Source organism: Falco rusticolus, chromosome 5, assembly GCF_015220075.1.
Source record: "Falco rusticolus isolate bFalRus1 chromosome 5, bFalRus1.pri, whole genome shotgun sequence".
NCBI classification, from domain to species: Eukaryota; Metazoa; Chordata; class Aves; order Falconiformes; family Falconidae; genus Falco; species Falco rusticolus.
In genome coordinates, this window is record NC_051191.1 from 32,525,337 (window position 1) to 32,539,692 (window position 14,356).

At 44.3% G+C, this 14,356-nt stretch overlaps 1 protein-coding gene across 1 annotated transcript; it reads left to right on the forward strand.

The window, feature by feature from the left end:
• The first annotated feature begins 511 nt into the window (after positions 1-511).
• On the forward strand, positions 512-3,216 carry BBS10 (Bardet-Biedl syndrome 10). The gene is made up of 2 exons (XM_037390110.1): positions 512-711; positions 784-3,216. The coding sequence occupies exons 1-2, from the start codon at positions 527-529 to the stop codon at positions 2,729-2,731; spliced, it is 2,133 nt and encodes a 710-aa protein (XP_037246007.1). The 5' UTR covers positions 512-526; the 3' UTR covers positions 2,732-3,216.
• The last annotated feature ends 11,140 nt before the right edge of the window (positions 3,217-14,356 follow it).

The window sequence follows — 14,356 nt, forward strand, 5'->3', positions numbered from 1 at the left end:
GGGGCGGGAAATCACCTGCCGAAACACGCTGCATTTCTCCCTCTTCTGGCCGGTGAGCCAGGAGCGGGGCTGGTGTTTGCCACATGGAGCTGTACTACACGTCGGTTGTGGCATTACGGAAACGGCCGCAGCCCCGCGGGCCGAGCGCTTCGACTCGCTGCCCTTCGGGGCAGGGCCCGGCCCGGTGCGGGCAGCGGCTCTCGCTTGGCCGGGGGGGAAGTGCCTGCACCGCACGGGGCCGGCCGCGCCACGCGTTCCCGCTCGGCCGCCGCCCTTCCCGCGCTCTCGAGGGCTTTTGAACTGCTACGGGGCGGCGGAGGCGGGCCGGGGCCGGGAGCCGGGCCCGGCGGTGCCGCCGCACCCAATGAAGACGTGTCGTGCCCGCGCCGCTGGGCTCTGTGCGCCGGTCGCTCGGGCCGGCTGCCGCAGCCCGCACCCGCTCCCGGGGTCTCTCCCTCACGGCGCGGCGGCGTGGGGCGGTGCGCCCGTGCGCGCGCCGGGCGGAAGGGGCGGGGCGGCGGTCGCCATGGCGGCGCGGCCGGAGCTGGGGCGGCTGGCGCAGGAGGCGGCGGCGCTGGCGGGCGCGGTGCGCGGCGCCCTGGGGCCGCGGGGCGGGCGGGCGCTGCTGGTGCGGCCCGGCGGGGAGGCGCTGCTCACGCGGGACGGGCGGCGCCTGCTGGAGGCGCTCAGCCTGGAGCCGCCGACGGCCAGGTACCGCGGCGGGGCGGGCGGGGGCGGGCCGGGGCGGGGGGCGCGGCGCCCTAACCGCCCGTGTGCCCGCAGGATGATGGCGGCCTGCGCCTGCAGCCACCGCGCCGCGACGGGGGACGGCGCCAAGACGTTCGTGGTGCTGCTGGCCGGCGTGCTGGGCGGCCTGCGGGCGGCGGGCGGCGGCGGCCTGCGGCGGGCGCTGCGGGCCTTCGAGGCGCAGGTGCTGGAGCGGGCCGTGGCGCGGGGCCTGCGGCGGCACCTGCGGGCCCTGGGCGGGCGGCAGGCGGAGTGGGGCGCGCTGGAGGCGCTGCTGGAGGCCTACCTGGGCGGCCGGCTGGGGCCGGGCGAGCGGCGGCCGTTGGCGCGGCTCTGCAGCGAGTACTGCCGCCGCTGCGCCCCGGCCGCCGGCCCCCGCCCGCAGGTGCTGCGCCTCCTGGGCCGCCGCTTCGCGGAGCTGCACGCCGCCGTGGCCGGCCTCCCCGTGGCGAGCTCCAGGATCCTGCCCGGGCTCGTCCTCTGCAGGGACTTCGCGGCCTACTGCCCGGCGGGGGGGGAGCTGCGGGCCGTGCTGGTCACCGAGGCCCTCCGGCCCACCCTCTCGGCCCCCGGCACCGAGTTCGTCGTCGACTCCGAGGGCCAGTACCAGGCTTCCCTGTGCTGGATCACGCAGAGGACGGAAGCCTTAATGAAACGCTTGCAGCGCAATAGCATTAAGCTGTTACTGTCGAGCGTGAAGCAAGAGGAGGTCATTATCCACTATGCAAAATTATACGGTGTCTCAGTGGTAGAGTGCTTATCGTTGGAAGAAGTGGCCCTTATCTGTGAAATTACAGGAGTGTCGCCTTATATGCCTTTCAGTGATAACACAGATGGAGAAATCACTGAAACCGCAGTGGCAACGTTTTGCCAGCCCTTGCTGCTCGGATCAAAAAGGTGTGTTCACATTGGCTTCACCAGCGTGTGCGCCTTTCAGCCCCATTGCCTTATTCTTTGTGGGCCCGTTGAGGGTGTTAATGAGCAGCATGCTGCTGCTTTACAAGGGGCATTTACAATGTTGCAGCAGCTATTTAAAACAGTTGATCGGAGGGAGGAACACCAAGGAGAAGGTGAAAGCCAGATTGAAGCCTTAGATGTTTGCAGTTGGCATTCTTCAGCTATTCAGAAGCAACTCGTAATAGAAAATATTTCTTGTAACAGTAATCAGGTTTCTGAACACCAACTGAAAGCATATAGGGATGAAACGGAGACACAAATTGTCAACCCTGATTTGCAGGGAAGTGAATACCCAGCATGGGTGCAGACAGACTTGCAAATACCCTCAAATCTTATCTTGCACATCAAAGAATTCGATGTTGCCAGTCAAGGAGATGGCTCTTCAAGAAATGTACAGAAACAGCATGCAAAATGCGAACATAGGAGCAACATGCACGAGGACCATAGAAGTGATTCACCTGTAGTCGGTCAAAGGAACTGCAGCACGGCTGTATCGGCAACGCATAATGTTAATACAGTCACTGTGTGTGAACGCCTAGGTGTTGGCAAAGACCTAGAGAAAACAAGTTGCAATATAGTTCCATCTAAACATGAAAAGAGTTGTGTAAGTATTACACAGAATTATTCAGATGCCCTCATAGAAGCAGGATCAGTTTTGCCAGTCGGAGGTTACTTCGAAATTCTGTTACATTATTATATTCAGTACTATGCACAACAGGTTGAGCAGTCAGAGGTGGCAGTCATATCTAATGTAGTTGCCGATGCTTTGCTAAGTATTCCCAAGTCTTTGTACAAGACAACAGAACAAAACAGCTTTACCAAATTCTATCTCACAGCCATACATTCGCTCAGAAAAAATCAGCCACTGCCTGTGAATGAGAAAGGCTTAGAACTGGTGTATTGCAAATACCAGTTAGTCATTTCAGTTCTTCATTGTGTTACAGAGCTCCTCTCCATAGATTTAATAATTGGTATTAAGCGGCCGCTGCAAAAAATTGAGGATTATGACTCAGAAGATGACTTCTGAAATCATTAATAAAGAATGTTTAATTACGTATTTTCCTGTGTCGTCTTGTCAAATGGACATGTGTCAAAATTCATTGCTAGAGACTAAAAGGTACCTTTTTAGGCCCAAAGACCTGACATGTTTCTTTCCTCTTAGAAGAAAAGGAAGAAAAAGGCTAACCAGCTGAGGTTTGTGGAAAACTGGGTTGTGAACACCACAGACTTAAGTTTCAAACATGAGAAATGTAGCTGATTTCCACAGCAGATGATGTGCAATGCCATCTCCATCCACGTGCAGAGGATCCTCTGTACATTCTAGCCAGGGGTGAATTTTGCTTGGTTTTGGTGGTTTGAGTATTTATGCAAGCTAGATGTCGTTAGCTTTCCTGGCATTTTAAAAGTTGCCCGTGTGACATGAGCCGCTGAACTTGCAAGTTACAAGCAAGAGGTTTTTCTAGCCTTTATAGTAGGCTGGATTGAATGTTATTTTAAATAAAAATACTTTTGCATATGTTGTGGTTTCTTTCCCGGAAAGGGAAGATCATTTGCTCCAGGATTTTCACTCTGATATTTACTTTAAGTTCAGTATCACCTGGATGTCAACATACTCCCCTTTTTGCTGTGTCTTAAAAGCTACAGGTCTGGTGGGGGAGGTTTTTGAGTAACTGAACAGCTGCAGCTGATAATGATACCACATTGGTTCTCTGTGTGCCATTGCCAGTATTGCGTAATACTTGGAATAACTGGATTTTTTTAAAAATATGCCATTAAATAAAATTTAGTGAGGATATTTAAAATCATAGGCATAAAACATATTTATCTGCTATACCTGAGATGATGACAACTGGAAATCAGAACTGGTTCCTTCCCCCCCCCAATTAACTTATGCTGTTTCTTTCCCTTTTTCAGTTTCTTCAGGAGAGTCTATCTACCAAAGTTCTTTTAGCCATTTTGGCAGCAATGCTTTGTTTGACTATAACTTTCTGGTGAAAGTTTATGTATGTTCTTGGTAATGTAAAATATTGTAATCAATTTTTTTCTTGGCCAGTTTACAGACACCTGCATGTGAAAAACAGTGAAACTCAGTGTTCACTAGAGCGATTGCTTTAATGAAGGACTAGGGCCAGTAGCTCTCTTTTTTAGAATCATTTTTGCTGGGTGCAGAGGTGGGAGAGAATTAAGTATGGAGGAGAGAAAGGAAAATCACATTCTTGCCATTACCACATGCTCTCAGTAGCTGCTTAGTGAAAGGTCCAGTATGAACGAAGATGAATCTCTGTTGTGGACAAGCTGATGCTTTGGAGCCGGTGCCCTGCTTGCCCAGCCAGCCTCAGGGCCGCTCGGGAGCTTCCACCAGCCCTGGTGCTTCAGCAGGCACTTGGGTTCTGTAGTTCAACGTTGTAATGAGCTGCCAAGACAGTTTTGGTCTTGAACAAGTTTCTGCATACTGTCTTCCAACTGCTGACCAACTTGCTGGCCAAAAAATGAATGATTTGTTTCGTGGTAGTCTTAACAACTGCAGCTCAGGGCACCTGAAGCCTGGCAGCAGTGGGGGTTGTCTGCAGAAGCTGCTTTTGTATTCTGAAGCAAGGTGCTTGCTAAACACTGGTAAAATAAAGAGAATGCTGTATCACTTCACAGAATTGTATACCATGTGCATATCTGCACACTTTCAGATTTACTACAGTTTCTTGAAAAAAAGGTTAAACCAAAAATATTTTGTTATGTGAATGGCCTTCTGGCTGTTTGATGTAAATTGCATCATTCTTATTGAGAAGAAGAAAGTCCAAAAAATGTATCGTATACAAAACTTATTTTTGTATGCCAGAGATACGAGGGAGAATTTTGAAATGACGGTTGCATAAAACTTCCTTTTCTGACCTGCTTCTGGTGAAACCTCTCGAGTCTGAAGGTTCACTGAGTCAGAGACTGTATTTTTTTTATTCCCTGTCCTTTCAGATTTTGTGAATGATATGTTTTCCCTTTCAAACTACTAATTCCCTCCCTGTTTTGTGTAGAGAAGAGAACTTGGCACACCTTTTTCTTGGAGAAGGAGGTCCCTCCTTTGTCCTGGACTGCTGGGGTGGATGCTTGCTCAGGACATGGCTGTTCAGTTTCCAGTCCTGAAGTCTAAGCGCGTTAGGAGATGTGCACCAGCTCAAGATAAAAAAAGGCATTAACTTAGTCTTTAGGGAGAAGAGCAGATTTACTTCTGGATTCAGCTCTTTCTTTAAGAGTCTTCTCCAGTAATTAGCCTGGAAGTGTAATCATGACCTAATCTTAGAAAATATTTTGGGTTCACTGCTGTCCCATCAACCCTTTAAGAGAAAGGCTGTTTGTAGCCCTGGGAAGAGGTACAGTCTGCGTTCTGGGCCACAGCTCAGGTGCTGTTGGTGCCATTTCTCCTCTGCTGACATTTCTGACCCACTTCAGCAGCTGCCCCCAACCACAGAGGCTGTGGTTAGCCAGTCACCCTCCTCACACTCTTACTGCTCGTTGGTGCCTAAGCCTTAGGTAGGCAATTATTCATGACATCTTGTGGCTATCCCACATTTTAAAACTATAAATGTAGCTTGCCCTTTGATAGGTCACATGGGGATGACTCTAAGAGTGATCTTTTGACATAGTGAAAGGGACAAAGCAGTTACCTGGGGCAGCTCGGGAGAATGTTTTCTCAGTCAAGTCACAGGGAGCAGTATGTTTGGGCATGCACTAAGGCTGTACAAGCCTACAGGTTTTTCTTTTTTCTTCTTGCATTGTTTCCCAGAGTTAATTTCTGTTTTGTGCTATTATTCTATTATTTTTTCATTTCTGAGTATGGATTGGCCTCTACACAAAGTGAAAATCTGGTACCTGTGGACATGGGTGTGCGCTCAGGTCCAAACTGGAAATATGACGTAAAGTACAGGGTGTTAATAGCCTAAAATTAGAGGAATGGTTTTAAAAAAACCTAGATGTTTAACTGTCCTTTCCGCAGCCCTTAGCAAACCAATATTCTACCCCACATGAAATTCATCAGACTATTTTGAAAGTGCTCGCCTCTGCCACAGGGAGTGTAGATGTATTTTAAGCAAGGTAACCCCATTTGTCAGGTGGAAAATTCGCATCTACGGCGGGCAGGTAGTCTCCCCCCCCCACCCCCCCAAATTTAAACAAACCCAGGTCTTAAGATGCACGTGTAGTAATGTACGGTGAGACTAGATTGAAACTGCATCCTGCACACGGCTCCTGAGAATGGGAATAATCTCTTTACGTGACAAGAACACTGCAGTTTAATTTGTTGATTTGGGTGGGGGCTGAGTCTCAACAGGCTTTTGCAGGCGCTGGGACTGCAGCGAGACAGCCTCTGTTCCCCACTGCCTGACCCAGCAGCGTGCTGCTCAGCACCTTCCCGGGCCCTTCTCGTTGATCTCTGACAACACCAGCTCTCTGTTTGCCAAACAAGTACTGCTTAATTCCTTTAGTGGAAGTTATGCAACCTAAATATGGCCTTATATTTTCATCCATGCTTAGTTGATTACTGACCTTTAGCCTTTTTGGCACCTATATAGAGGGTACAGCTAATAGGAACCAGTCGCAACAAAGAATATTGTTGTGTCACAAATCCCACACTACTGAGTCACATTTGCAAGAGGGAGTAGGGGAATGCAATGTATTGTTCATGAGCATAACTGTATAGTGGCATAACTGGTAATTTTGTGTTATTTCTGTTATTATCTTTATAACGGTCACCTTCCGGAGTCCACAGGTGGGTGATTAATCATACCATGTGAGAAGATTAAGGAAGATTAAATTCTTCACTTGCATATATCTCCTGGACCTCACTAGAATTGCATTTATCTGAGCCTGTACTTAATTTGGTTTTTGTTATGCAACAAATCTGCTATTAGCAGTAAAGACTTCAATTTTTTTTATTACTAAATTTATTTTTATGCTTGTTTAGGTTAATCTGTTCCCTTGTGTATTTTTTGGCAAGGTTATTTTAAATCTCAAGAGAGAAACTATTTCAGTGTTTAGTTTCAAAAATCTCTTTGGTTTATCTTGAAAATTAAGCAACTTCTTTTTTTGTCACCAGCAAACCCAAAGATTAAATACCTGTTTTATTTACTATACTATTTATCACATGATAACTGTTAAGACTGAACACATGAAGAGAATAATGACTGAATTTATAAACAGTAGTTTTGGGAATACACTGGCTGTAATTAAATGATTGTAATTCTGCAGTAGCAATTTGTGTAAGGCATCATTTTAGACTAGAAATAGGTGTTTGGATCTGGAATTATACAAATTACTCCCCTCTGCAAATATGAAGCTAATATTTATTTCCAGGAATAAGAATTATAATTTTAGCATTCCAAAACTAAAAATAATGATAGCAAAAATGTAATAGATTCAATACATAGTAACTCCTTCTTAATTATGTGATTCAATATAAGATTAGACTTCAGAAGCGATGCTTATTCCTGTGATAGATAGAGCAGTGCACTCTTTTTAAAGAGTTCTGACAAAAAGAATACAAAGTAGTTTTCTCTAGGAAAACCATTCCTGCTGGTTCAGCAGACAGTTTATTTCTCATTAAATCAACAGCAGATAAAATAACTGTTACACTGAGGCTTTGGTTCAGTGCGGGATTAAGGGCACATTGGTAATATTGCTTCCTGTGTGTCTGTGTCCTAAGCCACCTACAGCAGAACTGACTATAAAAGATAATATTTCCGTTTAAGGTATTTTTACAAAGGTGGTGTTTTACCAAACAATCTCTAACCTGTTCTTAATTTGAGATTCCCAGTAAAACAATCCAGCATGGTGATTGTTCTTTCGGTAATAATCATGACCTACTTTCAGTGGGTGTCTTAGTTTTCCAGGCTAAGCATCTGATTAAATATTACCATAAAATGTGAATGCAGAGTGAACACATGGCAGGGATTTCTCTGTGTATGTGGGGAAAAGGCAGCTCCAGATGAGAGTTACGTCCATTGAGATTTTGACGTGAGACTTGATACGTGTCTGGTATCATGTATGAGGATTACATTTAGGCTTTTGCAGCAATGAAAGTCATTGTAGAGACTGCTGGATTATATTCATAGGGCAAATAAACTGCATGGGTTCTGTTTCCTAAAACCAGAAATGCTCCAAGGCTCTTGATTACCGATACAGTACTGAAAAAAGAGAACATAATAATTACATTGTGCTGAAAAAAAAAAATAATCTGTTATCTGTGTTGACTCTATTGGAGATGTTTATTGGCATGAGGTGTATTTAATGTACTGCTCTTAGAAGCACAATCCTTGAGGATTAGTGCCCCACCGCAGGGCTCCTTCTGCCATGCTGGTGGTACTGGGGGTAGTTCTGCCCTTGCACTCCAGCAGTCATCTGTTGGCTCACTGTTAAGATTTTCTAGTACATGCAGCTTCAAGAAAGCTGTTGTTTCAGTGTGACTAGTGGATTTTTAATTCCTAGAACAAAGTAAAGGGCAGCTTATTTAATTTTGTGAGTGATGACTTTGTGCATGTGGAACCTTTCTTCATAACTTACATATCTAAAACGTTTAGAACTGCAGTGCTGAAAGACACTTTTTAGCAAGAAGTACCCAGCACTTCCCATTGTGAAAGTCAGGTTTTAGCATTCATAATTCAGCCTGAATGCTCTCACTCTACAAGGAGCTACTGCTTCCTGCTGATTTACATGGAAAATGTTCGCAAAGCAGTAAAATTGTTTCCAGAAATCGAATTAGAAAAGATACCTTGCTTTACCTTAGTTTTGCATGATTAATCTTTTATCTAAGATTCTTTGCAATCCCCTTGCTTCACTGCTGGAAGCACAGTTCTCTGCTTCTCTGCTAAGAGAGCTGGAAGGAGATATGAACCAGGGAGCAAAAAAAATCTGTACCTGTCCTGGATCTCCCAAATAACATGCTGCTGGGCTGCCTCCTTACCAGCTTTACTCTGGTGACACGTGCTGGAAAAAACGAAAACTGCCCAGTCACATATGGGAGGGGTTCCTACTATGCCAAGCGTAGATGCGATACAGTTCAGCTTACTGTAATGTTTATGGATGAATTTTGGCAGCTCAGTAAACCTTGCAAGCTGTGATGTAGGTAAATGGAGGGGGTCTGTGGCATTGCCAAACAACCAGTGCTTATAATACAGCAAGTATTGGAAATTACGTGCCCTGTAATCTAAGACGTTTTTATCATCGTAGAGAATTTTTCAGTGGGACACTTTTTAAGCCTTGGTGGTTAATAGCAAGTATTATCAGCACCATTTCATTCTAGGAATCCTTTCTACTTCAAAAGTTTGCCACCTTGGCCATAATCAGTAAGTGTTGCAGAAGATACATGGCTTGGATCTATGACGAGGAACCAATCTGTAATCAAGCAGAAAGGAAGCTTGCTTCTGTTTCGTTGCTTCTGCTCTCTGCCTGACTGTAGGGCTCCTGAGAAAGTGTGATACAGTAATAACTCTGTGGTGTGGGGGTGGAGAGAAGGAGGGACAAGAATAAGAGAAGACAGGAGATAAGAAAGCCTAGTTCCAAAGGAAGAGAGGGGCAAAGATGAGGGTTGAATGATGAATAGACCCTAGAAAAAGGCTGTTGTGTAGAAGGAAGAATATGGAGTCTCAGGTACATGAATGGGAAGAAGCGGCCCCAGCTTCCACACGTCCCTCCCTGGAGATGCAGTAGCAAAGAGAGTATGTTAAGTTCTGCTCTGCCCTCAGAAGAGTGGCAAAAGACAGTTGACAAATGGGGAAAAAAAAATCCATGAAACTGATTTTTCTCCTGTGCTGGTGTGGGAGAGTAGCTACCTCGGAAAGCATTAGGAGCCATGGAGACAGCCTGTGTGCGGATCCCAAGGCAGTGTGGGCTGTAAACTTGCAACAGCCTGAGACAACGATTCGCATTTCTGTTCCTGAAGCTCAAAGAGTCTAGGGGTGGCAGCCGAAATTACTGCGTGTGGATTACATTTATTTAGATAGCACATCTTGCCCTGACTGGCTTGAGCCTCTGGAATGTGCTTTGATCCTTAGGTACTTCCAAGATACAGGCTGGAGTCATCAGTAACACTGTGTTTGGTTCCCCAGCCTCAGCGGCGAGGGGTTCTGGGCTTGAGCTTGTGTGGTTACTTGTGCCTGGGGAATACTGCCCACATTCATGTTACAGGTCATGCAGTGAATAGTGCGGGATTGCAATGGGAAGCTGCTGGGTTTACTGCTTTGAAAACAATTGTGCAGACTCTTATTGAAGTCATAAATCATTATCTTTATATATATTTATATAAATTTGCCATCTGCTAGGCCTTAGATAATTAATCTAAATTTACTTACATTAAATCAAAGAAAGCCTGTCTAGGACCTCTAATATTTCATATTGAAATATAACAGGAGTTCAGTGCTTTTAGCCTCCTTATTGAATTGTAGGAAAAATTAATTTTCTTGATAGTTCTGACTTCTCATAAGACTGAAAAGTTTCAAGAGAAACAATTATTCTAAAAATCTTAGATTTGCAACATCTCAAATACCAATCTCTTATTGACAGTGTCGTCTTTGTTTAATACCCAGTGCTCATGGGCGTAGAAGAGGTCTGTCCTCACTGAAAACAGCAGGTTACTACTTCTGCATATTCAGACCTCAAACTTCTAATTCAAATTTATTCAAGTGATCATAAACAGAAGATACCAAATTTGCAGAGTACTAAATCAGTAAAATTAATTACCTAGTACTTGGAGCAGAAGGTGATAATTCCAGGTTTTTTCTAATTAATAATTCTTATTGGTTTTCCCTCCGAAAAAAATATGATTGAAATAAATGTACGAACGAGATCATAGATTGTTCTCTTGCTATTGTATTTAACATATTTGAGTTTCAACCATTCATTCTGTGGTGTCTGGGGGGGTTTGTAAATATGATTAACACCTGATTTTAAGAACTTTTTATTGATTCAGTAACTGCCTGACTTTGGCTGTTAACATTTTAACTACAAAGATCAAATTATAAGAAAACTGTGGCAGACATCTCTGAATATCTTGGAAATCTATTGCAGTGAACCATTAGTTCACTGCAATTAGAAAAAACAGTGAATTTTGCTTTCCGGAGTTTTATACCAATGTATGCCTGGGGTTAGGACTCGGTCCTGAACCAACAGCATCTGCAAACTGTGTTTAGCATCTCGTAAATTGTATAGCTTTTTAACAGTTTTACCTTTACATTTTGGGATCACCCAGGTTTATAACAGTCTGAATCTATATGAAACTGCAGAGAAATAAATTTCTCATCATTATTCCCTCTGGATTCCTGTTGTGAGAATGAGTGGGTGTTCATGTCAGAAAGTAGAATAAATGTTACTGCCTTGAAATGCTGCCTCTGCAGCTCCTAATGTTTTTGCACTTGTCATTGTGAGCTTTCTAAATGCTCCAGTTTCAAACTTGGAATAAATTTGTTCCACTCGTAAAAACACCCACATCTGTAGGAAGAAATGTGTGTGTGTACCTTTCTTTAGTTTCCATAATGTGGCATGTTTTTCCCCTTGCTCATTTTCCCTTCTTGTACTGTTTTGGTGTGGCGTGTGACACTGGACATAATTTATGCATTTTTTTTCCTTCAGGATTGGAGTTGTCATATTAAAATCTCAGATGACAGAATTTCTCTTGACTTATTACTTATCTGATCGCATATATTGTAATCACCCTGTTCAAAAATTATTTTAATATAAGTCATCGAGTAATTCAATGGAGAATAGAAAATATGAATATTACATTTAAAGAAGGCAAATGCTGAGGACTTTTCAAAATTTTCACAGTAATGAACAGCACAGGATTAATATCTTAGAGTTGATGATAACTGGATTCTCCTAAAATGGTTTTTGTTTAACAGAAATTTCCAGGATGGCTTTATAGTTGGACAGCATCACCATATAATTAGTTTGCTGCTGTTGGTGTAATTAGTCAGTGCAACAGTGATACAGCAATCTACATTTATTGTAGATTATGTGTATTAAAAAAAGTATTTAAAAATACTATATGTATAAAAAATATGTAGATTTATGTATAAAAAAACCAACTAACCAACAATTGGTCTTCTGCAGTAATAGCTCTTAAGTATCATGGGGCAAAGATGTCAGCTGGAGGACGCGGCAGAGGTTAAGACCGCAGCGTTTTATCGTCACTGGCACTGATTTACTGCAAAACCTGGAGTAAGTCACTTAATGCCCATGTGATTAATTTTTCATCATGGGATAGTAGTGGGTTTCATATTCATAAAGGTTTCAGGCCGTGCTTTTAGTCTCTGGGAATCTGAAGATGGATGCAGATGCAATCATTGCATGTTAAAAAAAAAAATGCAATGTATTGGACATCTTCTCAGTCTCTTAATTATCTTTGTATAAAGTGTTGAAAACTGTTTCTACCAAGGCTGCAGCTACTGTGTCTTTCATTGTATTACCCATGACTGCTGTAGGAAAACTGAGAAGTTAATGAGAAAGCAGGCACCATTTCCTGTGTTCCTTTCCCTTCAAAAACAAGAAAAATATCACATATTGGGGATTTCCACATGCAGTAAGGTGAAATGTTTAAAATGCAATGGTTTTAACAAGCCCGTCCCTTTCCCTTGATGCAGTCCCATATTTGTTCCTGTGTTTTCCTGGGGCATTGCCCACGATTTGAACTCGAGGCAGCTTGGAACAAGTGGTAACCAGGATATCTGGCATAGCCCAACCAGGACAGGTGGCGGGGACTTCCAAAAGGTGCGAAGAGAAGCCCCAGGTCCTCCAGCTGAGCCAGCCTTCAAGGGCCTCGCCTCCAGAGCTGGCTGGAGGAGGGAGATGCTTCATCTTTCTCCGTATGTGTGCTGTAGACACCCGCCCCTGTGATTATTGATGTACTCCAAGCACTGGGGTACAAGAAATTCCTCAGGCTTCTGAAAAGAAATACAGGCAGAACATATTACCTATCTATGGAATTTTGCTTCTGCCTGCTTAGGTACTGGAGATCACATTTTTTAAATGACTAGAAACTTTGTGTTTACACAAATAACAGGTCCAACCCAAACCTCTAGGTCAAAGTAAGATACTTACCTGGGATTGTGATCCACAGTTTATCAATTTCAATGCATCAGCCCTAATATACCCAGGAGAAAGAAGCAATTCTGCTCAGATTTTGTCCCACTGGACCAAAAGCAACCTTATTCTTTTGGGTATGAGAGATGATTTGGGTTGCTTGGGAGACAGCTGTATAACACCTAATTCACAGGATGCTATTTCTATAGCAATTCTTGTACTCTGAATGCATAGAATATTAGACGTTTTCACAGACCTGGGTATATTAGTTGCAGTGAGGTTGTTACGATGCTCCGACTTTGAACTTCGATTTCCACAGGTACCTTGATAGAGCATCCTAGCAGCAAGGAAAAGGACGGAGAGGTATGACTGTATTAAAAAGCTGACTAATCCTGAAGGTTATATTGGAAAGTAAGAGAGAACTGAATCATGTGCCATTAGCAATTGAACCCCCAATTTTCTGTTAAAAAAAAAAAGGGTTGATGCATATTGTTGCTCATAAAATAAGCAAAAAATTTTGGTTAAAATCTGACTGCTGCTGCAACGGAGATTGACTGGAGAACCACAACAAAATCAGTGTGCGGGTGATATTAAATGTCAGAGCACTGATGGAACTGGGAAGGAGGGGAAGATATTTTTTTTGGCTTTTCCATGCCCAGGAGGGACAGATTGGTCTCATACCCTGGGTTGTGCATAGCTGGAAAGCTGCCTTGACTACTGCCTCACAGTGATTTGTCCCAATACATAAAAATCAAATTCCAGAGTACAAATGGAAAAGATACAGAGCGTACAGTCCTGGAGCTTGAAATCCCTTGCACATTTGGTAAAATGGAGGCCTTTTAGGTTTTAAGTTTTATTAACTTATTTCCTAAATTCAAGGTACTCCACAAAAATTCAAGGTTCCCACAGGATGGGAGTTCAAAGGGTTCAGGTTTATGAGGCAAGGAATAGCTGGGAAGGGTGGATCCTGAGCTCAGCAGAGCTGATGAAATACTTGCATTGACTCCACAAATTTGAATTCAGACTGCAAGTGATGCAAAATGGCAATAGAGTCGGGGATTGGACTGGGGGGGCTTATTTGCATTTATCTCCGGTTTCATTGAGAGCACCGTGCCTATTTAACAAGCCAAGGATATCTGCTGTCTGCAAGGCAATGACTCCCAGTTCCCGCTGAGCTGCCAGAGCTGCAGGAGCCAGAACTGGCTGTCTTCCAGAGGCAAGATACCAATGCTCCCCATGATGTGGCAGCCTCCCGTGCTGAGGTTGGCAGGCTCTCTCTGGCTGCTGTGCACAGCTTGGAAAACCTTCCAAAGAAGAGAATTTTAAAAAAGAAACAATGTATTAGCAACAAGAACAGATGTTGACCTCAGATGCCTCCATCTGCTTCAGGTGTCCTGGATGCTCTTCGATGCCTTATGCAAAAGTAGTTTAGGCACATTTATACCAGAGGAACCTAGCTCCCCTCTGCCTCTCTGCTACCCCAAATGAAGGGAAGCCTTTCTTTTCTCTTTCCCTGGAGGCCCTTTTTCCTATCCCAGACACTGCATCGCAACGTGTGAGACTAGGTAAACGTGCGTGCTTCCCATGTTGGTCTGCT